Source organism: Topomyia yanbarensis, chromosome 1 (genome assembly GCF_030247195.1).
Source record: "Topomyia yanbarensis strain Yona2022 chromosome 1, ASM3024719v1, whole genome shotgun sequence".
Classification (NCBI taxonomy): Eukaryota; Metazoa; Arthropoda; class Insecta; order Diptera; family Culicidae; genus Topomyia; species Topomyia yanbarensis.
Genome location: NC_080670.1, coordinates 10,895,006 through 10,922,555, shown reverse-complemented (window position 1 = coordinate 10,922,555; position 27,550 = coordinate 10,895,006). Strand labels below are relative to the sequence as shown.

General features: G+C 37.3%; 1 protein-coding gene across 2 annotated transcripts in view; it reads right to left on the bottom strand.

Moving 5' to 3' along the window:
* Positions 1-27,550, bottom strand: part of LOC131676869 (mushroom body large-type Kenyon cell-specific protein 1) — a 398,326-nt gene that overhangs the window by 274,640 nt on the left and 96,136 nt on the right. The window contains exons 2-3 of one of the 2 annotated variants that reach the window (XM_058956241.1): positions 12,516-12,723; positions 4,029-4,414 (exon numbers count right to left, since the gene is read on the bottom strand). In XM_058956241.1, the coding sequence (XP_058812224.1) occupies positions 4,029-4,122 (94 nt within the window). In that variant the 5' untranslated portion in view covers positions 4,123-4,414; positions 12,516-12,723. The remainder of the gene's footprint in view (positions 1-4,028; positions 4,415-12,515; positions 12,724-27,550) is intronic. The other variant, XM_058956244.1, reaches the window with a different exon arrangement.

Genomic DNA, 27,550 nt, shown 5'->3' with positions numbered 1-27,550 from the left:
TTGAAAGCAAGGGTTCGATTTCGCTATCTCACCAATAAATCAAAGCTGCTGTACTTCTCGAGACATCAGTTGTTTAAGCGTTCACATGTATAAGAATTGTATCTGGAGTTTGAGATCTCTGAAAATGTTTGTCCTAAGCATTTTGGGTCTCTTAAAATTAGGGTCTTTAGAAAAAAGGGACCTTGAAATTTTGGATCCCTGGAATTTGGGGGCTCTTGGAATATTAGAACCTAGGGATTTTTTGTCACTGGATTCTGGGATTTTTTAATTCAAGGATTTTGAAAATAAATTAAGGGACATTAATGTATTGGTATCCCTGAGGTCCCTGAAATTTTGGGTGAATGTAATTTTGGGTTTTTTTTAAATCTGGGGCTTTGTAAATAAGGGACCCTGATATTTCAGGGCTTGGAATGTAGGGTTATTGAAATTCTGGGACTCTTGAATTTTGTGTCTTTGGAAATAAATAATCTAGGTTTGTAGGGATCCGGTAATTTTTGAGTGATTTCAACTTTGAGACCTTTGAATTTAGAGTCTTTGGATGTAAAAATCGCTGGTCTTTTGGAACCATAGGACATTGGAATCCTGAAATTTTGAGCTTATTTAAACTAGGGTCTCTGAGATTTGGGGACTGTTGAATGTAGGGTGACTGAAATTTTGAGACCGTTGAATTTTGGGATTTTGAGACTCTAGGGGTTGATTTTGCTGGATAGACCCAAAATTAAAAATCCTGAAATTTGAGGAATTCAATATCATAGAGACCCAAAATTCCAAAGCTCCAATATTTTCAAAGTACCTAAATTCAAGAGTCTTAAAATACTACAGACCCAAAATTTCAAAGTTCTACTATTCCAAAGTCTCAAAATTCCAGAGCTCCTTGTTTTCTAAGACCAAAGCGTCCAAAATTTCAGTGGAATAAAATTCTGCGGTCCGAATGTTTCTAAGGTTCTTTCTAAAGGGTCAATTCCCAGGAACCCAAAAATTCAGGATCGCAGTATTTCAAATTCTCAATATTCCAGGGTGCTAAATATCAGAGTCCGAAAATTCCAGGGTCAAATCTTTATGTTCTCAGTATTCAAATGTTTTCAAAATCAAGGGATCCAAAATCTGAGAGACCCTACCCTTCCAGGGTTCCATTATTTTAAAGTTTCAAAGACTCCAAATTCAAGAGTCCTAAAACAAAATTTGCTGGATCCCTGGAAGTATTTCTAAAGTTTCTAAACCCAAAGTTCTCAAAATTCTAGGCACCAAAAATTTCATGGTCCTAATATTCCGTAGTCCCAAAAAGTGCCCTTATTTCAAAGGAAGCCCAATTCAAGCCTCAACATATCAGAGGCCTAGCGTTTCAGGATCTCTTTTTGCAATGACTCTAATTTCAAGGGTTTTAAAATTTTATCAACCAAAAATTCCCTTATTGCTAATGACCCTAAATTCAAGAATTGCACAATCGAGCCAAACGAGCCAATATATTCTGATTGTGATCCACTGTCTGTAAATTTCAGGGTCCTTTTTTTGAAAGTCCCTAATTTTAAAAGACCCGAAGTGTCATGGACTCAATATTTCAGTGACCAAAACTTTAAGGATCTCAAACTTATAAATTCTCAAAGCTCTGGAATTTTTGGTCCATGGTTTCTTGAGACCCTAGACTGGAATCAGTGCCTATACATATATACCCAAACCTAAATAACGGCATTTAGCACGAGAAAGATAGGCTGGTTAGCTTACCAAAGCCTTACCCAACTAAATAAAAATGCACGATATACTAATTACGTGCCAATTGTAGCGAGGAATCGAAATTTCAATCATAATACTGATATACATACAATATACATAATTGTGTCGGAGCTTATCAAAGGGAAAATTCCCATGGAATTACCGCAAGGGGTCTCTGTATTAGTGACGTTGATCATTGCACAATCGGTGAAGCTAACACCTACCGTGTCCCGAGAATAAATTGTATGTCTCAGAAGGGGCGGTTCATCAATTTCAAAATTTTTGGGCTCGGATTTTTTTTACGTTTTATTCTTTCCAAACAAAAATAAATCGGTTTTGCGTCGAGTTTTTCTATTTTTAAGTTGCCGGAGTCAAGTTGGATTAGAGTCGGAACCGAGTTTAAAATATAAATATAAATATAAATATAAATATAAATATAAATATAAATATAAATATAAATATAAATATAAATATAAATATAAATATAAATATAAATATAAATATAAATATAAATATAAATATAAATATAAATATAAATATAAATATAAATATAAATATAAATATAAATATAAATATAATCGGGTTCGGGTTCGGATTCTTCTATTTTTAAATTATTAGCTAAAGTTTGAAAACACGGGTTTTCCAATTTTCGGTTCCGAGTTCAAATACCGGGTCTTTCAAATTTTGAATTTTTGGGTCCGGATTCGCCAATCTTAAAAATGCTTAGGTCGGGCTTCATTTTAAAATTTTAAGGTCCATGTCAGGTTAAAGTTTCTCCATTCTGATTTCCTCGAGTCGTTTTAAATTCTTCTGGACGCGAGAATTCAGGGGTTATTCCCAAAATCGTAAGTTTTTAATTTTAAAATTCTGGGGTTTCGGGTCAGGTTTCTAAATTGGGTTTTTTAAATCCCAAATTATCGGGTTCTTCAGTTTGAAAATTATCGCTTTTCGGACAAGGTTCGTACAACGTTGTTGTTTTCGGTAATTTCCAAACTTAGTAACCTTTTAATCCACCAATTTGCTCAGAACCCTTCGAGCAATCGTCCCCTGAGTGATGCATTTAAAACAACAGGACTTTCACCCCCCTCGAAAAAAAAACCCTAAACATAGTCCACCGAGTTATTTAGCGAAACCGCAACGCTGGACCATCTCGAAAGTTCACCGGTTATGTCTCATTTTCATTTCGCACTCGTAGTCCCTGTTTTACCTGTCGGTGGCAAAACAACCAGCAGAAACCTGTTGCCTGCTGGCTGGAGTCCTGCTTGTTTTTGTTCCCTTTCCATCACATTTCCTGCTTCCTGAATGCGGCGCACCTTCTCTCCTTGCACGGAAGTGAATCCGAAAGAGTTCCGAAAAAACCTGCTCCCACTTCCACCACCCAAAAAGAAGTTATATCTTATCTGGCGAGAGCCTGTGTGTGCACCCTGTTGAAGGGACCCGTTATGCAACATAAATTGATCGTTTCTCCCATTCCTCTGACGCTTCCTCCTCCGCTGATGATAACAGAAGTAGGCGATGGCTAAGGTGGCGTGGTGTTCCCGCTGCTGTTTTCGAGAGATGAACTTTTGCTGCTTTCGCTGCAGTGTGTTTGGTTAGGTAGCGAAAAAAAAAAATCGCTGCCAACTGACACAAGCGCAAAAGCTTATTATATTTTCCAGGAAAGAAATAGGGGGGCCGGAATGTTTATATACCGAGCGTGGCATGGGGGGAGAAAGAAGTCTTGTGCAACAGTGCAGCGTGCACATTTTCTGCCGAAGATGGAGAAGAAAGCGGAACTTTTCGTCGTCGTTATATGGAATGGATCTCCCGTTTCTCTACGGGACGAGGTCGGGATCGGCGCCGGGGCAGGGTGGCAGGGGTTATTCCAACTATTTCCATAAAACCGAATTTCGAATTCACTTGTTGCACACACCACTACAAAGCTGCACCGGGACAGAGAACGTCGACGACGACGACGACGACGCCAAACGAAGAAAATGCGAAAACGAGCGCTTGAGGCAGTGGCGCCGTTGTCAAGTTGTGCAGGGGGAAGGTGTAGGGTTGTTTTGGATGGAAACTTTTCAGCCACCCTTCCTCAACGGAAACGGTTGGTTCCTTCGGAGGTTGAGTTTAAGGATGGGCGTTTGGGATAGATGAAGGGGGCATCTCTGCAAGTATACAAAGGATTTCGTTTCTCTACTGCGCTCTCGATGTCATTTAATCAATTATTTTTTCTGCTTCCTGCTGTTCTTTTTTTTATGTGAAGTTGGCTTTTTTTCGTTCGCATTTTTCCCTCGGACTATCTCAAGCACAAAGGAAATAACTAGATAGAAACTTACCGACGATATGCACCATGTTCTTGGTCCACTTGGCCAGCTCGCGGCGAATGTAGCGTCGTTCCTGGACGCACCGCGCGTACGAGCAGTCCGCCATGTTGTTTGGTCCACAAACTCCGTCACTGTCTGTTGGCGCACTATTTCGAGTCACAAACTGGTGCTTGGCTCTCTCTCTCTTTTTCTCTTCCTCTTCCTTACGTCGTTGTCGTTGGTTCTTCGCTGATTCCGCAGCTACACTTCTATTTCTTATTTCGATTTAGGAAAGCAACAAGTGATGTATGTTTCGTTTGTCGCAGCCGCCGCCGCCACCGGGGTGAGGACCATTTGGGGCCAGATGAACGAGCAAATAGTCTGTTGTAGTCCCGTTGCAATGGTTCCGAGAGTATGACCTGTCGGTTATGAGGTTATGATTCGGTTAGTGCGGGTTGTATGTGCCAAAGGGTGTATGTAAGTGTGTGTGTATTTGTGTGCGCGTTTGTGTGCTAAGACAAGGCCGTCGAAATATACTACGTGAAAAAGTTTGATGCGGCACGCATTAAGTGTATGGAATCGTTGCCAAATTGCTTCCCACTTAAAAATGAGCGCAATCGAATAAGTGTGTAAGCGTTCTTTTTTTAATTTTTAAAACTTTAAAATCTTTTAAAACGCAATCAGTCGATGAATTTGAAATGTATGGTAGCCGTTTCAAATGCTATAGCCAGTCAGGAGATCATCCTCTTTTAATTTTTAACCAATCGCATGAGATGACCTTCTTAATAATATTTGATCATGATTAGCAACTTTGTTATCCAAAAATCAATATAATTAACTAAATTTAACTAACGTGTTTGTGCCACCTCTTTTTTCACGAAAACTTTATAATTTTCAACTCAGTACCGATCGAGCTAATTCCATCCACTTTACTTTCTATAAAAACGGCATAACAAATTCACGTTAAATGCCTCGTGCATGTATATCCTGCGAATAGTGCTTTTGACGTATGCCTTACATCCGGCCTCCGGCTTTGCGATACTTGTGCTGTCGCGGTCAATCGGACACTATGGTTGGGGATATTTGCACTCTATCTTCTAATAAGTTCGATTGTGTTGTACTTGTATCCTACTACCACAGAACTAAGGGCTTCAATCCTAAACATATATTCCCTTGTGGAACTTGACCTTATGCTTCGAAAGATTTCGCAGCTGATTCTTGTTTACACATCATTTGCAGGACTTGTTCAAGAGCATACGGATCATTCCTGGTTGGGGTTCGAACGACGAAACCAGACCACAAATAAGAAAAAAGCGAAAATAACGAAACATTGACGAAAAAGAAGAAGACAAAAAACACGAAAAAACGAAAAAAAACGATGAAAATGAAAGCAACGAAGAAGATGAAAAGGGCTTAAAAGACAAAAAAGACGATAAAGCCGAAAAAGGTAAAAAATTAAAAAGATGAAAATGACGACAAAGGCAAAAGACAAAACGAACGAAAATGACACAAAAGATAAAAAATTGAAAAAGGACGAAATAGACCAAAAGGGGTTTAAGAGAAAAAAGACGAAAAAGATAAAATAAGATGAAGATGACGAAAGGAACAAAAATGGCTAAAACCTAAAAATACAAAAGAGTCGAAAAATACGCAAACGAAGAAATTGACGAAAGAGAAATGTCGATAAGTCGAAAATGATAAAAATGATGATTTTTGCGAAACAGACAAAAATGAAGAAGAAGACCAAAATGTCGGTAAAGACTAAAATCACAAAAGGATAAAAGGAGAAAAATGCAGAAAATACGACAAAGATGAATGAAATACAAAAACAAAAAAAAAAGATGATAAAGACAAAACAGATAGAAAAGGCAAAAAATATAAAAAATGATAAAAAGGGCAAAAAGACGAAGAAGTAAAAAACAAATAAAGCAGCAGACAAAAGAGACAAAACATACAAAAAATTTGAAAAGCTCGAAGCACGAAAAAGTCAAACGAGACGAAAATTGCGAACATTACGAATATAACGAAAAAGACAAAGAAGGCATAAAAGCTGAAAAAGACGACAAAGATAAAACGACAAAAAGACGATGAAGATAATAAATACAAGGAAGGCGATAAAGACGAAGAAACCGATAAAGATGAAGAAGACGAAAATACAACAAAGACAAAAAGACGAAAAAAAAACAAAAATACCCGAAAAGACGAAGAAAGCGAAAAAGACGAATAAAACAAACAAGAAGAAAATTGCGAAAATGACGAAACTGACTGCAAAGAAGTAAAAGACGAATAAGACGGAGAAAACAAAATTGACGAAAAAGACCACAAAGACGAAAAAGACTAAAAATCGAAACGAAAGACAAAAGAGACGAAAAAGTCGAAACTAGAAGGCCGAAAAGGTGGAGGGACGAAAAAACAAAAATACCAGAAGACGAAAAGGACGAAGCTGACGAAAAAGACTAAAAAGATCAAAGAGACCAAATGGATGAAAACGACAAAAAAGAGAAAAATGATATTATTTGCGAAAATGACAAAAATGAATAAGTAGACCAAAATGACGGAAAAGACTAAAATCACAAAAGGATAAAAGAAGAAAAATTCAGAAACTACGACAAAGACGAATAAAACAAAAAATACAAAAAAACGAAAAAGATGAAAAAGACGAAGCAGATAGAAAAAGCGAAAAATACAAATAATTACGAAAAGGACGAAAAAGTAAAAAACAAAAAAAAAGCAGCAGGCAAAAGAGAAAAATAATACAAAAATTTGAAAAACTCGAAGCACGAAAAAGACAAGCCAGACGAAAAGAGCGACACTGATGAAAATTACGAACATTACGAATATAACGAAAAAGACAAAAATGACATAAAAGATGAAAAACACGAAAAAGACGACAAAGATAAAAGGACAAAAAGACGATGAAGACGATAAATACAAGGAAGGCGATGAAGACGAAGAAATCGATAAAGATGAAGAAGACGAAAATACAACAAAGACAAAAAGACGAAAAAACAAGACAGAAATACCTAAAAAGACAAAGAAAGCTAAAAAGACGAATAAAACAAACAAGGTGAAAAAGACGAATCAGACGAAACTGACTGCAAAGAAGTAAAAGACGAACAAGACGGAGAAGACAAAATTGACGAAAAAGACGAAAATGATGAAACAGACGAAGAATCGAAACGAGGACAAAAGAGACGAAAAAGATGAAAACGAACAAAAAAGACGAAAAAATTACTATAAATACTAGAAGGCCGAAAAGGCGGAAGGACGAAAAAAACAAAAATTCCAGAAGACGAAAAGGACGAAGCTGACGAAAAAGACTAAAAAGATCAAAGAGACCAAGTGGATGAAAACGACAAAAATGAGAAAAATGACAAAAATGGCAAAAATGTCACTATTCTTGTTATATCTTAGCAGCGCTGATATCAATTTGAAAGTCTCGTAACTGATGAAATACTTGAGTAGCATAAATCTTTGTGTACTCAACTCGAGAAATCATCCAGTATTGGAACAATCCGGAAGGGAAGAGGTGTTGGATGTAGCTCTCTGCTCCGACAGTATTACAGTCATGCGATTGATGTAATGATTTCTGTCGTAAATTGTTCGAGCTTTACGAAAATTACCATAAAGTGTAATAATAAACTTTTGAAACGACTACATTGGCACTTCTCAAAATATGTGGAAACGATAAAAATTTGTGAAAATGTCAAAAAAATCTCTTATGAATTATTTAAAAATGTTGTACAGATTCTAAAATTATTAAAAACTGTATTTTCATAGGTTTCTAAAAATCTTTCAAATAATAATTCGAACGGCTGTCTCAGGTAAAATAAAACAAAACGGATGTTGTTTACTGTCCAACGTTTCGGCCTTTGGTGTTGGCTTTTTTCAAAGGAAATACAATAGTCGCTTAATCTTCCGGTAGTTCGTTTTGCTTTTTGTTGATTAAGGCGGCCGTTCGAATTCCTCCAGATTAAACCATCCCAGTCGTCATTACATATAATCATTTAATTCTTTTTTCTATTCTCTGAATCTGATCAAAATTGTATTCACTGCAAAATTACAAAAAATATATTTTCAATTATTTGGTTGAATTGTAAAACATATGCTCGAATTAATGCCCAGAACTTTTTTAAATATGTCAAAATTCTCAGAAAGTATTAGAATGTCACAAACAAAATTGAAATTGTTAAAAATGATCAATAACTATTAAAAAATGAGGTTATCGGTTTTGCTTAAATAACCGAAGTTTCTTGCCTCAGCTGCAGTTTCCTTGCCCGATCATAAGCTTCACGGCGAATTTGTCCGCAAAATAATTCATTTGTTTGGTTTTTAACGTAAGTGCCAATAACTTATTTAAGATTTTTTTTGTTGGTATCCAACGGGGAAAACTGATCGAAATGATAAGTGAAGAGAAAGCAGTTATATGAAAGAAAATCACCCAGAGGCGAAATTTGAACCCGCAACCTTCGAGACTCCGGCCCGATGCACTAACTTTTATGCTAACCCTGGGATATGATGACGTCCTAGAGGATTACTGCAATAATAGTGAAAAAAACGATTTTCAAAAATCTGACGTAAGGTAAGACTACCCCAGCAAATTCTCTTGTGTTAAAACATCATTCAACCCCCTAAAAATACAAGGAATATGATCCTCAACAACCCTCAAAACACCATAAAGTGGTCTCAAAAACGCATAAATACGCTAGAATATGGTTTTTAAATGGGATTTTCCGGACCATGGTTATGGTGGATTGAACCCATTTCAAGCACTATCAAAATACCATACCATGGGGTGAATTTGGACCATGAGCATGGACGAAATTATGGAAGTTTCATTTGCTCTGGTAGAGCAGCGATAACTGGCTTGTACATGTGTCTAGCAATAGTTCAGAGCACTTTGTGTCTAGTCAAAAAAAAATTCATCGTGTAAGCCACACCCGTATTCCATTCGTTGCTAATAAGACGTCTGCGATTAGAATTTCTTAACTTGTTTGGCATAGTCGTATTTCGATTCTACCAGGGGTGTTAAGAAATATCATATACGCCTTTTTTAACGACGAGCCGCACATGGGTGTGACTTACGCGGCCATTAATTTTATCGACATGCTGTAAGGGGCCCTAATCAGCTGTCAGACTGGTTTTGGACCAAGATATTGTCTGTCTGTATTATCATCCCATTCGAAGCGTGACGGAGCTGACGAGCAGCCTGAATTGAATCAGAGTTACGAAGAATTCAATTAATTTGCTCAATTCTGTGCCGATATAAGACGGTATTTGGACTCAAATTCTGGCGGGGAATCAATTCCTTCCGTGACAACAAAGTCACTTTCTAACTGTTTGAACTTTTTTTTACTTTTTAGTACCGTAAAAATGAGCTTATTACTATCTGTCAGTAGCATGTAAAATGATACATTAGATTCAACAGTATTTTACCTCATTCGCCAAGTCGTCTTCGTGGATGTGCCAGTTCGTACATTTGAGATGTGAGATATCTAGGAGACGTTCAAATGATTAAAGCTGATGTATTTATAAACAGATGACAGTGACAGTCCGAGTTCGTTTGGGTACGAGCAAACTCATGCGTAATACTGTCGGAGCACAGGGTTACATTTAACAACTTTTTCCTGCCAGATCGTGAAAAATTCAGTGCTTGATATCAGAACTGTCCCCCTCGGCACGAAAATATAACTTGACTTAAGGACACCTTTTTGTGCAACCTAGTGGATCAATTCAAGGCTGATAAATTTCAACCCACCAGATGGCACACAGCCTCTAGCCAAGTTTTCTCCGAAGAAAGATAGTCGCACAAATTCCATCAGAATTTTGTGTAGGGTAACCCAACAACAGAAAAATTCCATCGGAATCCTGAGTGGAATAACTCATTACAATTCTTAGTAGAATTCCACGAAGTTTTCAAAATTATTTCACCGGAATACCAAGAAAAATTCTCAACTAAAAATGCTTTTTTTTTTTCGATTTTAGAGGTTGGGTTACACGCCTCTTTTTTAAGTTAGAAAAATCTCTAACTCTATGTGCGGGGTTGTAAATCCAAAAAAAAAATATTGATTGTCATCAGAATCTTGAGAATGATCCCATCAGAATAATGTGAAGGACTGAATCAGAGTTATGAGCAGAATATCTTCATCAGGATTCCGCCTCTGTATAAGAATTATCAAAATTTAGTTTGAATTGATTAAACAAAATAATTATTTTTGAGCCACCCTAATGAATAGTAGCGTTTTTTCAAAAATATTTTGCCTCGCATTAGAAGTGAATACAGTGTTTCAAAATCACATAAATCCATTTTATTTGGCTCATAGCAAGTTTTGTTGAGTGACCCTAACACAATTTGAAGTCAGTTTCAGTTTAATTAGGCGTACCCGAATCAATGGAAAACTTCTTTCTTGAACAGTTACAACAAATTTTTGAGCCAATCTAATGAATAGTAACGTTTGTTTAAAAATATTTTGCTTCGTATTAGAAGTGAATACAGTATTCCAAAATCACTAAAACCATTTCATGTGGATCATAGCGAACAAATTTTTTTCGAGTCTCCCTAATATAAAATAGTTTTTGGTTTTTTTCATGTCAAAAATTTGATTAACTGTACCCGACTTAATGGAAAACATCTTTGAACAGCCACTACATATTTTTGAGCCATCCTAATGAATAGAGACGCGTATTTAAAAAATGTTTTAGAAATGAATACAGTGTTCCAAAATCACATAAAAACATTGAATTTTATTGCAACCCAATTTATTTGAGTCACCCTAATACCACATAAAGTAAGTTTTTGGTCTTTTTGTTTGTCTTAATTTAGATAGGTGCACCCGAACTACTTTGAACAGTTACAACGAAATATTATTTTAAGTCACCCTACGGCAGAGTAGATCTAGGCTCCAATCCAGATTGAAGCTCCAAGAGTTACACAGTATACCCGATCTCGTGTTTAAACAGCTAACCACGAATACACCACATAATCATACAGATACCGATAGGTAATCAGATCACTAACTTAAATCAAAAGTTTTGAAGCAACTTACGCCTAACTGATGAGAAGTTTTTGCTCACGTAAGGCACATCCATACTCGATTCGCAGCTAAGAAAGCGTTTTTACGATTCGATTTTTCTTAGCATCTGCCAAACGGTAGACGCCTTGTTAGAAACTTTTCGAATACGGGTGTGGCTTACACGAGAAAATATTCTACTCGGTATAACATAAACCCTGCTGGTGCTAGGTAAAGAATTGATTCTGCAACAGTCTTATATCTTATTGCTTCCTACTGTATGCACAAAACAGAATGAATTGATAGAAATTGCCATAATAGCGATCAATCCAAATATTGTATTCTAAGTGCACCGGAACAGTTAACTACGAATAGTATTCAGCCAGTATTATAACCTATACTTAATAACTTTACAAAATTAAGCCTTTCGGTTAGTACTTTAGTATGACGGCTCTGCCCAAGATTGTGGAAGCGGTTGTCCACCGACGCTTACCCAAAAAAAAAATTACCCGACGTTTCGGTCGTTTTTGTTTCCTTTCTCAGAGGAAAAATTTAACATTATAATTTATGGGAACAACATAGACTGAATTCACCTTAAACAAGTCTATTAAAACAGCCGAAACGTTGGGTAATGTTACGGACAAATCCTTTGCCTGTTGAAAATTTTACTTCTTTAGGATTAACAATGAAAACAGCACCGTTTAATGGCAATGGTTTCTCTATAAAAAATAACTAGACCAGCGCTACCTTTAAAACCTCCTCCTGCGAGACAAAGTATGGCCTGGGAAAGGCGGTGCTAGTAAAGGGACTGCATTCTCATCCGACCGGCACTAGAAAAAAATATTATCCTACATAAATAATAAAATATAATGCATACGCCCTTCCCCGAAGCCAGGAGCCAGCAATCTTTTGGCAGCAACGATGATCATAGTGCATCTACCAAATGGTGGCACTGTTGGCAAAATAACTTGGCCGACCAAAAAAAATGCTATTAAAATTTACTCGCTAACGCTGAACCTCAGCTCAGGACGAAACTTCCAGCTTCCCGGAATCCAAATTCACGACAATCGACAAAAAAAATTCAACGCAATTTTTCGGACTGTGCGCCTGAATCATGCACACATTACAAAACACCGAAAGCATCGCCAGCAGGGCGCCGCCATCTAGTGACGTGGTTTGCGACCATCAGAGCCACAATCCAGTCCAGTCAGTGTGGTGCTTGACTGGAGGGGCCAAGTGGATGGCAATTTTTTCACACCCAACCTAGCGGTAGACAGATATGACGCACACACACACACAGACACAGCACACATAGTCACACCGATCAAGTGGTACGGGTAAGGAAGTAGAAGGTTGAGTTCTAAAAAAAATGTAATATGAATAATTTTGCTTCCGTGTTTTTTTTGTGTCTCTGTCGTTTCATGCACTTTAGGGTAAATGAGATGTGGGACGTGTTTTTTGTGCTGTTCTTATTTCCAACCCCGGGAAGAGTACCGAAAGAAAATATTACCATTCACTCGCGGAGATGTTTGGATCCTTCTCCGGTCCTTTTTCTGTTATGTTGGTGGTGATTTTTTTTATATTTTCTATTGCGTGAGGCTATTTCGGGGCCGCACGAGTTGACACTTTTTCACTTATTATTAATTTTGTTGTTGGTTTTATTTTATTCACAGCACACTTTCAGTTGGTTCTAGGTTGAAAACTTCGCCGTTGGTAATCTGAAAAAAAAAATGGAAAAACAAAGGCGGATTAAAAGTTAGTATTTTTACGCTGACACTACTTTGCGTGGTTATGGTCTAAAATTTGGTTTTAGTGACCCCAGCTTATTCGTCTTATGCAGTTACGTACTCGGTTGAAGAGTTTTTTCCAAAAAAAAGGTAGATTTTTCAAAATGACAAAGAGCAAACTGATGTTTGTTGTTTACTGATGTTTTCTGAGCGTAAAGTGTACCTCAATCAAGTTTAACGAACGATGGGATTGGGCCGTCAGAAAGCATCCTCAATTGATACGAAATTGAAATTCTCGTTAAGCTCACAAATGGAAATGTTACCTGTGTTCGCATAACATTTGGTCTGGGAACGGATGATGGCCGCTAGAACGGAAGTTCTGATTCTGATGGAAATGTTGCTAGCCGAATCATGTTTCGGTCTCATCGGATTACTGTCCTGTGTGGGACTGATGAGATGAAATCCAAACATTAAACCCATTCAACCGCATTAGCACTAGTTAGACTAACTTGGACCCACAGTTTCACAAAAATCCAATTTAACTTTAAGGTAGGTGCAGTGCCTTATTATGAATAAAATGTTTTAATAACTTTTCCCTTTTGGGAGTAAATATTGCACTGGTAATGTATCCAGTTATCGACTGGGTTCAATTCCCAATCACGTACATAGGGTAAGAGAGTTTTCTAAAGAGATTACTCTAACCCGTAAAAAAGTTTGGAATGACCCTAAGGTTAAAACCTGTAATATGGAAACAAAACATGGGTGGTGTCCTTTTTGTTCTGTAGGCCACAATAACCACATTACAAGTGTCTCAATTTCGACTTTCTCTGTCTTGTAAATGTATTTCAAATTAATTGTTTATGAGTTGTCCGACGTTTCGGCCCTTTCCTTGAGAAATGACCCAAAAAACGGCCGAAACGTCGGATAACTCAAAAACAATTCGTTTGAAATACATTTACCATAGTGAGAAAGCCAAAATTGAGGCACTACTAATGTAGTTAGTGTGGCATACAGAACAAAATGGACATGTTTTTTTTATTTCGATTATAAAGGTTTTACCTTTGGGGTCATTCACAGCTTTTTTACGGGTTAGAGCAATCTCTTTAGAGAAATCTACAACCCTATATGTGCGTGTGTGGTAATTGAATCCAGGTTTGCTGCGTGCAAGGCAATCAATTTACCAACTAAGCTATGTCCGCCCTCTACCATTAAATTTTCTCCTGCCCAGAGGTATAAGAAATATTTCGCAAAGAGAGAAATTATCAAAAATTGTGAAAGTTTCAAAAGTTGCACGAACAACAATGATATAAAACCGTAAAAACAGCAATACTCTTGCCTTATTGCAGCCGGCATCGGCTGACCTCTTAATTATGGCTACTGGCACCGGTTTGTTGACGAGTTATCGAGAGAAACGTTGATGAAATTGCTTTATTTCTTCATTAGTCTAGTTTATTTTTTTTTGGACAGGTACATTTCTTCGTTTCCAAAATGCAACCCATTGAAAATGAAGCAACAATTAAGGTTTAGAACACATGGCTAAATGAAACGGGTGTTGTTACAATACCAAAATTGGCGAAGGGCTTTGGAATATGAATTCATTAGCCGAGCATAAAATCTGGCATAAAAAAGTTTGTAAAACACTATTCTTTGAGTGGACTGCCAGGAAGAGAAGGAAAACCCGGATCTTCCAAACCAAAACTATATTAAAACGGGAAATGCTCAATTAGGAAAACTAAATCAATGACGATACGTGATTTGGCCAAAATAGCGTGGACGAGTGTCGGAATAATCCAACGTATTAAGAAACGAAACAATCAGCAGGCCTAAAAAAAGCAGAAAATCGACAAAGTGCAGAACAAAAGCAGCACCTGAATGTATTCGAAATACACAATATTATGCTGCCATCGTAGGGAAGGATTTTAACGATCCGAACAGGATCGAAGTGACGAAATTTGCTCAAAAAGTGCTGGTATGGCAAGCAATATGCTTCTGCTGTTTGCCGTCTACCATTTTTTGCACTACCGGAACTATAAATGCGGAAAGCTATCGATACGAAAGTTTGCGGAAGTTGTTGCCGGCTTCATATGAGAAGCAGCAGTACCCTTCCACTGTTTTGGTCGGATTAAGCGTCGGCCCATAGATACAAACTACTCTCAATTGGCTCATGGAAAAGGGTATAGGTTTCGTTGAGAAAGACATCAGTCCACCAAATTGCCCTCAAATTCGGCCCACATCGAACATTACTGGTTGGTGATTGTGAAGAGTGTCTTCAAAAAAGCTGGTAAAGCAGCCTAAGCGTCCAAAAAAAAAAAAATAATGAAACATTTGTTCGGAAGCTGATATAAAATGTCGGATCAAACATTCTAAAATTTGAGGAGGGAGGAAAATAATTTCATCTGGTCTTCACAACGTTGAACTTCAATCTCGTACAATAGAAGTTCAAATGCTTGTTTGTATAACATCACAATTGTTTGAATGTGCAAATGTCATTTTATTTTAGTTTTATTCACGTTAGACACAATATAGAAAACATATTATGACGCGATTTCTCCACTAGTTCAAACGTGATGAAGCTTGATGCAGGTAGCACACAAAATCCTAACTATGGTTCACTCGTTAAATATAAGAATAAAGTAGATACGTCTTACAGTTGATCCCCTTTCTTAACTGTCATTTACCGTCGTTTTGTTGACTCAAGGGTCCTTGAGAGTCTGTGGAATCTCAACGCTTTAACCTGATCTAACAGAATACGTGTATATGTGCCCGCATGAGCAGTTGAAATCAACGGTGTGCTTGCCGACGCGGGACCTTTTTGCGATGATATGCTGTAGTATAGCCAAAAAATAGCTTATTCTCTACCAGTTTTTTCCATTCAATCCGCTTTAGAACATGGATAAATGTTAACCGATTTAAATTTGGAGCGCAATCTCAGGGTGATAAGGGAAGCACTTATGTGCAGAATTCGTAATGAATTCATAAATTCTGGGCACTTTTACTAGCATTCCCCACCTCGCAATTTCGTTATTTTCCAGCTGAACATTCTCTCAATCACTTTTATTTAGGACGGACGGAATACAGCTGGACTCGGTTGCTGCGTTTCGACCAAAAATTTGCCGAGAATATTTTGGAATGTGGTTCCAGCTCAGCCGGAATCAACAGGTTGAAGAATAGTACCCGATCATAATATCATATCATGGTGAGACACAGTATTTAGAGCTCAATTTTAAATTTCGGGTCGGATGGGGGTTCTTCTGTTTTAAAATTCTCTGGTTCGGGTTCGGTATGGGTTCTCTAATTTTAAAGCTTTCGGGCATCCGGTAAGGTTTTGGTTCATCAATGGAGTTTGCGCTACTCGATTCCAAAGTTCTCGGGTTCGGGTCTTATTTTGGGTTCTAAAATTTTTCATTTTTTCAGGCTTCGGTGCGGGTTTGGGTTTTTTAATTTTAAAATTCTTGGGTTCGGCTTTTGCTCAAATTTATTTTTTTTTTGTAAAAAAACCTTCAGTTTAAAAAAAATACCGGTTTTTCAATTAAAATTAAAATTCTAGGATTTGGGGTGGTGTTCGAAATTTTCAATTCTAAAACTCGAACTTCAGGTCGCGTTCGGGTTTTTCAACATTAAAATTCGCGGGTTTCGGGTGTGGTTCGAGTTCTTCAATTTTAAAAATTCGCGGGTTTCGGGTCGCGTTCGGGTTTTTCAATTTTCAAAATCTCGGATTTTGCATGGGCTGTGGATTCATCAATTTATAAATTCTCGAATTTCGGGTTCTTCAATTTTAAAATTTTTGAATTTCGGGTGGGGTTCGGGTTCTTCTATTTTACAGTTCTCAAGTTTCGGGTCGGATTCATTTTAAAAATTTCGAGTTCCTCAATTTCAAAATTCTCAGATTTCGGATGAAATTTTCAAATTTCAATTTCTTGCCTTGCCTCGATGTTGTCAAAATTCAAATGCTTGGGATCGAGTTCCTCAACTTTAAAATTCTCGGGTTTTCGGGGGGAAATCGGGTTTTTCAATTTTAAAAATCTCCGATTTCGAGTGAGGTTCGGGCTCTTAAATTTTAAAATTTCTCAGGTTTTGAGTCGAGTTCGGGTTGCTCAATTTTAAAATTCACGGGTTTCGAGTTTTTCAATTTTTCCGGTTCAGGTCGGTTCGAGGTTGCCAAATAGTAATTTCAAGTGTTTGTATCAGATTCGGATTTTTTTCAGTTTGAATTCTCTAGTTCGAATCGGGCTAGGATTTGTTTTTTTTTCAAAATTCACCCGAAAAATTAATGCCATTTTTACGTGAGTCAGGTTGCATCTCCAACAACTGTCAGTTGATGCATTTTGACAGCAATTAGCGTAAGAACCTGGCTCAGTTTCGCTTCAAAAAAAATCCACATAAATTCTGTAGATCCATATCCCTACCCGAACCCGACAAATTTAAACCTGAAAACCCCGAACTCGATTCAAAGCGAATTCAAAATGGACCGAGTTTAAGTTTTGAAATTTTAAAATTCTCAAGCTCCGGTCGGGTTCGGTTTAAGCTTTTTCAGATTTTAAATTCTCAGGGATGGGTTAGATTCGGGGTTTTCGAATATTTAATTTTCGAGTTCGAGTTTCATTAGCGTTCGGGCGAAGACTACATATTAAGAAGACTGATATCTCTTTCCTTCCCCCATATAAACGAGAAGCGACAGGGGTTACAGCGCCTCTATTGGAGGAAGGTAGAAAGCTTAATGTAAAAGTGTATATGTGTGTGCATCACTGTGGGAAATACTACCTTTACCCGCAAGTTGCATTGCTGTTACTATCTCCAGATTCTGGACAGTGTTGCCAGTCTTCTTGATATGCAGTCTTCGTCGGTCTTAAATATTAAGCTCTCGAATTCGGATTCGGTTAAAGTGTTTCAAATTATAAACTCTCGGGCTCGAGGCTTTTCAATATTCTCGGTTTTCGTTTCGGGGGTTTTCGATTTTAAATTATCGTATTCCATTCAGTTTCGGTTTTTTCAAATGTTACACTCAATGATTCGAGTGGAGCTCAGGTTTTCCAATTTTGAAATTCTTGGATTCGAATCCGGTTCAAGATTTTCAAATATTAGATGCTCGAGTTCGGGTCAGGCTCTTGATATAATTTTTTTTGGGTTAGAGTCGGGTTCAGATGCCTTAATTTTAAAATTCACCGGAGTGACCCGGAGTGGTTCTGAGATTTTCAAATTTTAAATTGCTCGTATTTTTTTATTTAAAAATTATCAGATTTGAGTCGGGTTCGGGCAATTCTCAGGCTCAGTTCGAATTCGTTTTTTTTTCAATTTTAAAAATTCAAAAATGTTAAGGTTCATTAATTTTGAAAATGTTGGATTCGAATTTTCTAACTTTAAAATTTCCGTTTCAAGCCGGGTTCAATTTTTTTCCATTTTGCAAGTTCAGGTTTTGCAATTTTTTTTCTCGCGTTCGAGTTGAGTTCGGGTTTTTTAATTTTAATATTTTGGTGTGCAGGTCCGATTCGGATGTTTTCTATTTTATATTTTCAGGGGTGACATTGCACATCTCGAAGCGAAAGATTCATTGTAAACAAGCTTTTACGAAAAAGTCGATTCGATTTGGTTGAAAAATGTTGCACCAGGTTCGGGTTTCCCAAGTTTTCATATTTTGAAAAAAGTCGGGCATGGATTTTCTAATTTTAAAAATCTGGAATTCGAGTCAGGTTCGGGTTTTTCTAATTTTAAAACCCGACCTGAACCCAATTTTTTTTTAAAATGGTAGATCTGATCTCTTAGTTTTAATTTTTTTTGGTTCAAATCGAGTTAGAATTATCTATTTAAACATTTTTGATTCAGGCTTTTTGAAATTTTGGATTTGTACCAGATTGCGATGTCTATTTTAAAAATTCGGGTCGGGTTCGGAAACCAAATTTTGAAATTTTCGGGTTCCGGTGTTTCATATACAATTTTGGGTTCAGGACAGGTTCTGATTTTTCAGTTTTAAAACTAGGTTCTAGTATTATTCGATTTTTTTTTGAATATCGATTCGGGAAGGGTTCGAGATTATTTTGATTTTTTTCCAGGAAATTCAAGCTGCTTTTGAACATAGCTTGAAGAAACTTCTGGAACAAAATATCGCAAAGTAGAAATACGGTTATATCAAAATAATTGAAAAGAGAACAGGTCAAAAGAGTATACGGACGAATTGGATAATAAGTTAAAAAAGGCCCACGAAGAGTATTTCCAGGGACAAAAAACAGGTGTTTTGACCACGGTAGGACGATTTTTGAGCTTTAGCGTATTCAGCGAAATATGTTTGTAAAATAGTTCTGGTGATTAATCCTCCTAAAGATGAGGTTTCCTCATTTATGAATACAAAAATTCACTTTGTTCAGCAAAGTTGTAGGAGCATACAATAAGAATCAGCTTACCGTAAATGGGCATACAGGAGCCTTGTTTTTTGGTTAATAGGATATTATTTCAGGGGTGAGGGATTCAATGAGAAACCGGCAGACCGCAAAATATGACCATCGTCGATTCGAACGAAACTTTGCAGGTGTGTTCGCTGTATCAATCTCAATGATATTCTCTGGCAATTGGAATATTTTAATACAAGAATAATTTTTCAAAAGGGCGTAAACGTTTCTACGTGTATGATTTTCAAAATTTTTTTGTTCGATTACTGTATTTTATACACACACAATCAAAATGTTTCTTTTATCTTTAGGTTTTTGGTAACAAAATACAAAAAATTTAAAAAATGGGTTTTTTCGCAATTTAAATTTTTATCATAAATTTTTGTTTTTTTTTTTGAAAAATGACACAACATTTTTTTCAGTGTATATTTTTTTCAGACAGAAGTATTCATTCCCTGTAACTCGTTCTCAGATAGTTTTGCTGTATAAAATACAGTAATCGAACAAAAAAATTTTGAAATTCATACACGTAGAAACGTTTAGGCCCTTTAGAAAAGTTGCTCTTGAGTCAAAATAATCTTATTACCTGTGGAAAATATTTAGTCTTGCATGACGGTGAAACGTGTAAAGTTTCATTGGAATCTAAGATGGTCGGTCACGATTTTAAAGATTTTCGGACGGATCTTCGTGGAATTCCTCGGGTGTATCTCAGTATGAACAAACACGTTCAAAATTCAATGTATATTCAATTTAGTGTTTGACTGAAATGGGTAATCTGACAACAGAACCAAAAAACTTAAAAAGTTCAAAACTCCCCCGGTTTCAAATCGGCGTCAGTTCTTTTTAGATTTTACGGATATCCCTGTTTTGAAGCATCCGATGTCGCAGAAAAAAATTGCCTTTAAAGAACAGCTCATGAAATAAAGAATGGAACAAATAGTCCTATGAAGTCTTGCTATATTTTTTGTTGCTACGATTATTTGGTGTGACCCGTACGTGTGAGACATATAGATTTTTCCGTGAACTATGACGAGTTAGGGTGTGAACACAACAGCCTGTGTTACGGCAGAGGCAGCGGATGTGGCATGGCATAAAATCGCAAGCTTTTATTCAGCCAAAAACTGAATTCATTGTATTGACATATACGTTATATACATCAATAATGCAGGCTACAATTTACAAGATTTTTTTTGGATTTTTATTTAATATTCCCAAAAATACCGCATTTCAAATAATTTAATCAACCAGTTGGCAATACATCAAAGCTAGCATAAATTTAGCACCAGTTATATATCATTCATTGTCTAGCTGGTCCCAAGTTGGAACTAGTTATTGACGAGATTAGTTCGAAACACAAAATACGACTTTTCTATGTTTAAAATGTATTTTTCTTGGTTCAATAATGGGAAAATGTACTTTTGCATATAAAATATTTAAAATAATCCATAAAGAATTGTAAAACGATCCATAAAAAAGTTGTCCATGTTCCATAAAACAAAACTGAAAATCCATAAAACAGTGTGAATAATCCATAAAAAGGGGTGATTTGATCCATAGATTATGTAAAATTGAACCATAAAATGGTCGTAAAAGAGCACTAAAATAGTAATAAAAGAGCAATTAAAATCAACTAATGCCCCATAAAAATATTGGAAATGTTCCATAAAATGATACATTTTGCGCCATAAATTTACTGACATTGATCCATAGAATATTAACAATGTACATTAAAACACGTCGAAATGTTCCATAATATCAACCAAAATGTTCCACGGTATTACAAAATGGAGCAATAAAATGTCAGAAAAAGTTCCATAAATTTGATGAAAATATTTGCTAAATACTTTTTCTTGGTCCATAGAAGATGGACAAATGAACATTAGAAATGATTCATATATCGAACGTTAAATTAAGGTTCATGGATATATGGTGCTTATGAACTAGAAAAAATAAATTTAATGAATTCATGCGAAATTTTATGGTAAACTGAAAAAATAAGTTGTGCTTAACAATTCTCATAACAGTGACAGTGTTTTAACAAGTGAGCTTTGATTAACCCGTAGCTGGAATTGCAAGCAAACCTGTGGTCCTCTCGTTTGCCCGGTTTACTTAAACATAGGGGCTATAGCTAGTTAAAAGCCGACTGAGCGGCAGCGAAGTCGGACAGTGCACTAGAAAACGATGTGGCGTAGCCACATTAGTCAGTGTTCGTGTATAAAATGTCCGTTTTCGCTTCAGATAGTTATTCAGATAGTATTTGCGACTCATGCCAGCCTGTATCAGTGGTCTAATAACTCTCAGCGCTCTAATATCATAAATACCCTGACGTTTAAAGAGTTGCCATAATGATTTCAGGTTAGCTAAGGTCAGTTAGCTGACTAGTGGGATACGGAAGCTGAAGTTTAACTATAATGTATGCATTGTTTGCTGTACTTTGACATTACAACCAAATGTAATAAACTTTATTATTAGTTCGAATAGCAACAATTTCGCATGAATTCATTAAATTTAATTTTTCTGCACATATTAATGGATCGTTTTACATTTTCTTTTCCTATGGATAGTTTTGTAAATATCCATGAACCATAATTTAACGTTCGATATTTGAATCATTTCTAATGTTCATTTTTACATCTTCTATCGACTAAGAAAAATTATTTAGCAAACATTTTAATCAAATTTATGGAACTTTTCCTAACATTTTATTGCTCCATTTTGTAATATTGTGGAACATTTTGGTTGATATTATGGAACATATCGACGTGTTTTAATGTACATTGTTAATATTCTATGGATCAATGTCAGTTAATTTATGGCGCAAAATGTATCATTTTATGGAACATCTCCAATATTTTTATGGGGCATTGGTTGATTTTAATTGCTCTTTTAATACTATTTTAGTGCTCTTTTGCGACTATTTTATGGTTCAATTTTACATAATCTATGGATCAAATCACCCTTTTTATGGATCATTCAGTTTTGTTTTATGGAACATGGACAACTTTTTTATGGATCGTTTTTCAATTTTTTATAGATCATTTTTGTTGTTTTAGCGGCGCAAACTTAGGGCTGCCGTTCAATAATATGCTCAATAATACAAGTTTATTCGTTTTTAACATCTTGTTTTCAGTTTCAGCACCAATGAATTGTTTAAGCGAAAGCATTGTGCTCCTTGGAAATAGTTTTGTCTATATTCCCTTGAATTATTGTTCTTTAAATGTCACTTTTTCAAATATATAAAAAGTTAAAGTTCTAGTTTCAACATTTTGTTTATTAGATCTTCTTTCCATTAGACCTTTTGAATTAGATTAGAAATTTTCAATGAATGCACTCTTGAAAAACGCGTTTGTCTACCATTAGTAAAAACCGCAAAATTGTCAGGCTCGAGTCCACCATCACCGCCAAAACAAACTAGTACAACCGAACAACAACAAGTGCCATAAACTGCGACCGGAGTGCAGTGCAACAATAAATTCCAACACAGAACTGCCTTATCTGCGAACAAATTCCGAACTTGTCTTCCATGGTTCAGCACAGAAAAAAAAAGCTCCGACCCATTAGTAAGGAGCAGGTGTTTCTATTTTACAATCCAAAAACAACAACAACAAAAATAGACACAACCTTTAATTTCAGGGAGAAAGAGACTGTCGTCCTCCTCTGCACTGGTGTGGTTCACCATCCAAGTAGGCGAACAGGCAGCAACCATAAATCGCTTTCCCACTTATTTGCGCTTGTGATGGCTACGAGTACCGGTGCGAGCGAGTTAGAGAGAGAGAGATAGCGTCATCATCCATGAACCAGAAACACGTGCTTTTTCGATTAGACGCTTAGAAGTCAAAAGTGCGACAATCCTTCACCGCAGATATACAAATCAGTACACTTCTTGATTCTGTTTTAATGGTGAACGACGGAGACGAGGGGTTGCACATGGGAATTCCAAGCGCATTCACAATCTATCTGATCGATTCAACTGATTCAAATCAAATCAGCTTTTCTTTTTGTGCCAAAAGCTGATCGTGTTCGCCATTGAAGCAATTGCGCGGATGACGTTTAGCAGTGCTGCCAAGGTAGTTTGTTTTTGTCGGGTTTTTAATCGACGTTCTCGAACGTGTATAGTTGCATCACACGGTGCAGCCGGTGGTGGTGGTGAGGTGGTGTGTTAGAATTCAGCAGCCTGAATAAAAAGCTGAGCTCGAAAGCGAGCGCGAACGAGAAGTAAACATTTGACATTGACTTAAATGTGCAAATGGGTATCGCTTTTTTTTTACCTAAATGGCGCGAGCTGCGGTGGTTTGGTCAAGACACACCGAGTAGGGCAACCGGGACCGGTGTGAGGAGTGGTGGTGGTAGCGAAGGCGCAAAACTATTTTGTTTTCCATTGCAGTCAGTGCGCGCGCGAAAAATGAAAAACAAATGAAGGCGAAATATTTATATATGGTAAAATCGAAAATATGTAGAATAGCCGACCTCTAGAGTGTGTGGCAATGGAACAGATATGTAGCGTTGCAGCAGTGCGCGGTGCAAGAGCGAGATGGAAAAGATGACTAGTTAGTCGTATTTTCAGTAGGCCGTTTTTTTTTGAGTCGGTTTACCGCGTTGCTAAGTGGCTCACGTGGTCACTTTGGAGGCAATTATCTCATCGGTGTGTAAATTTTGACATGCTGCGCTTTCTGTTGCAACCGTTTGACACCAGAGCGGGCCTAAATAGTGTGACCTAGAGACAGTCAGCGGGAGTATATGTAACGTGTACACGTTTGAACGTCTTGATGCTATCTGAATGTGCTGCAAACGTGTGTCTTTAAAATTATTTGAATGTAGAACACTCTAGTCTCTGATTTGGGCAGCTTATCTTAAAAAAAAATCATTACGCGCTTTAGAAGCGTGCGATTTTTAACTTTAATAAGTAACACAAAAACCTGTTTTAATCCACCTAGCGGTGCAATTGTGCCTTTCTCATTTCTCTAAACTATGGCACGGAGGCTTTTTATGTTCAACATACTTGTGGAAATGTCCATTACATTTTTAGTACACTTTGCACTTATACACAATGGCATGCCAGCCACGAACTTGATGAGCTACGTGTCGACGGTGAAACACTTGAAACAAAAAAATATCATACTCCATTAGCCTAATCAGCATTAGATCAATGTTATCTGCTTGCTAACTCATTTTGTCATGCGGGGGTGGGTATGCGAGGAGGACGAAAGTCCCATGAACGAACGACTCCCCAGCTTAAATTGGTATGCTTTGTGATATAGTGGTGGTTTAAAGATGATGGGGTTGAAAGGGAGGGGTATGAGGGCTGGATGGGGTGGTGGTCTGGGGGCTGATTTAAGGAGATTTTTAAAGGAGGGGAGTGAACAGTAGAGGGGGGATGTAACCCCTCTCCGTAAACCATCAACTACGCCCCTGTTAAAATCCAGAAACCTTATGCGAGTCGAAAAAAAAATTTGGCCGGGATTAGGTTGACGTTTTTCAGAGTGATTGCATAACCTTTCTATATGAGAAAGGCAAAAATGTGCCAAAATCCAAAAAAGTGAATAGTCGTCAAATTTTTTTTCGAGTTTGCATCAAATCTCGACGTTTCATGCACGTTGAACACATTTAGCATCAAAAATAAAAATTCTATTTTTAATTATTCCTATAGTTTATATGAGAAATTTCTGTGTGGCCGCACTCTGAAACTCGTAATTCCGGAACCAGAATTCCGATCGATCCAAAATTCAATTGCAGCCGATGGGAAGGTTGCACCTTTCATTTGAGACTAAGTTTGGGCAAATTGGTCCAGCCATCTCTGAGAAAAATGAGTGACATTATTTGACACATACGCACATACATACACACACACATACACACACACACATACACACACATACATACACACAGATATTTTGCGATCTCGATCTCGATTCTGCGAACTGAGTCGAATGTTATATGAGACTCGGGCCTCGGTTAGAAAATCGGTTTTTGGAGCAATTGCGTAACCTTTCTATATGAGAAAGGCAAACGAATAGTATTTAATTAGCTTAATCAGCATGAGTTCAATGTTATCTTCATGTGATTATATTTTGAAATGTTGGTGGAATGGGTTTAAAAGTGGAGGGAATGGGGGGGTTAGTAGAGTGGGAGTGGAGGATGCGTCAGAAATCCTTCATCTCATTTTGGTATACGGGGTGGATGAAGGAAATGCGGGCGTGAGGGTGGTCCAAGGGGACGGTAGTGATGAAGGAGGGAGATGTAAGGGAAAGCCGGGGGGGGGGGGGGCGGAGGGGCTCTGATGCAATACTCAGCTGCATATTTTGCCTTCCATTTGAGACTTGGTTTGAGAAAATCGGTTCAGTCATCACCGAAGAACCGATGTGACTTTATTTGTGGAATATGCCCGGAATTCCGGACTTCCGGAATCGTCGATAGTGGACAATATATTCAAAGAATGTTTGATTGGCAATCAGTGATCTAGATCTGCGATTAGAAGTAATTTGGTGACCATTTCAATAGTTTTTAGCCTCTGAGGTATTACGATTGTACCGATTTATATGGGAAATTCCAGTGTATCCTTACTAACACCCCTGTAACTCCGGAAGCAAGAGTCAGAACAGAATGAAATTCAGCAGCAATGAATGGTATTACTGTGTCTTTCATTTGAAATCAAGTTTGTAAAAATCGGTAGAGAATTCGTTGGGGAATGGGTGTGATGTAAGCTTAGGAACTTGGCGGGTTCCCCGGGGGCGTCATGACCTGTCATAGGTGGCCAATTTGGTCAAAGCTGCTTTGATTGATCATTAGTGATCCAGACCCGCAAACTAGAGTAATGTTACATCAATTTTAATATGTTTTACATCATTTGAACATTATGGTGGTACCAGTTTATATGGGAATTTGCTGTGTGACCGCACTCTTCAACCCGTAACTCCGGAACCGGAAGTTAGATCAACTAAAAATTCAATAGCAGCTTATGGGAGCGTTATACCTTTCATATGAAACTAAGTTTGCGAAAATCGGTTCAGCCATCTCTGAGAAAATTGTGTGAATTTAAATGACACACACACACACATACACACACACACATACACACACACACAGACATTTGCCGATCTCGACGAACTGAATCGAATGGTGTATGACCCTCGGCCCTCCGGGCCTCCGTTAAAAAGTCGATTTTTACAGTGATTGCATAGCCTTTCTTTATATGAGAAAGGCAAAACGGTAAAATTAATATTTTTGTATTGGCTCATGTTTGTTTTTCATTTTAAATCCTGCACCGCGTACGGACCAACTACAAACTTGTTTTTTTTTTATTAATTTGCGCCATGTTCCTTGGGCTTCCAAATATAAGGCAATTCTTGAAATCACCGATCAACATTCTCCAACATTGTTGTAAATCTTGACAAAAGACACTGTCAAAAATTCATCTCTAACTCCTCTTTTGCTCGTCCCGTACAATCAAACTTTATTCTGGACAGTTTAAAAATGTCGTTCGCTTTGATACTGGTAGTACGTTTTTAATATAATAGTGATAGAAGGCGGATTTTTATCTCTCTCTAGCTGCGTTTCCCCTAACGCACCGAAACGTTTGCTATCCCCTTAACAAAGTTAAATTGTAAAACAATGAAATTGGCAAACAAACGCCGAAATTCGATAATTCGTTCATTTTCCTCCGATTGACACGATAATTTTACCAAACTTCACTGATTTATTAATGACAAACAGAAGGTATATTTGAAATCATCTTCATCTATTTTTAAGCCATCAATCTCATCAAAACGAATTGAAGGTAAAGTTTTTACATCTGGCATCGTTGCCGGCGCATATGCATCATACGGAAGATGAGACGCATAATGTCGCGCAACATCCAGCGCGAAAAGCTCGAAAGCCCGCGCGCGCGCTCACGCACACACATCTATCTGCGTAGGATATCACGACGCGAGCGGCAGCCATTTGCTTTCATTCGTACAGTTCCAGCTTCGATCGGTTCGAATTTTCAGAGCCGTCGCGTGTTTGCTTCGTTCGGGTAAAGAGTGTTAATTTGGTGATTTCGTCGTGAAAAAAATCTAAAAGTACTGTGCGGGTCTAATTAAGCAAGAATAGTATTTCGAAAGAAAGGTGTGTTTCTATGGAATCAAGCAAATCGTCTTCAGCGATAGCGGCGATTGATGAGCTGCTGCGGAGAGAGAAAAAAAAGCACCGTGGTTTTCGCTTTGCACTTTCAGAAGTTCATCCGATTTAGTGTTGTGGTTGTTTGCATTATTTATTTCGTCTTCTGACTTCGCTTTAGGGTGGTTCCATCTCTTAAGAAAATATGAGTGATTGTGTAATTATGCCTAGATTTTTTTTATTGTTCGAGAAAAGGTTTCGGAAAATCGAAATTGGTGTGTTTAGGAAAATCAGTTTTCGGCTACAAACGAAGCAATCCTGCAATCGTGATGGAGAAGATCGAT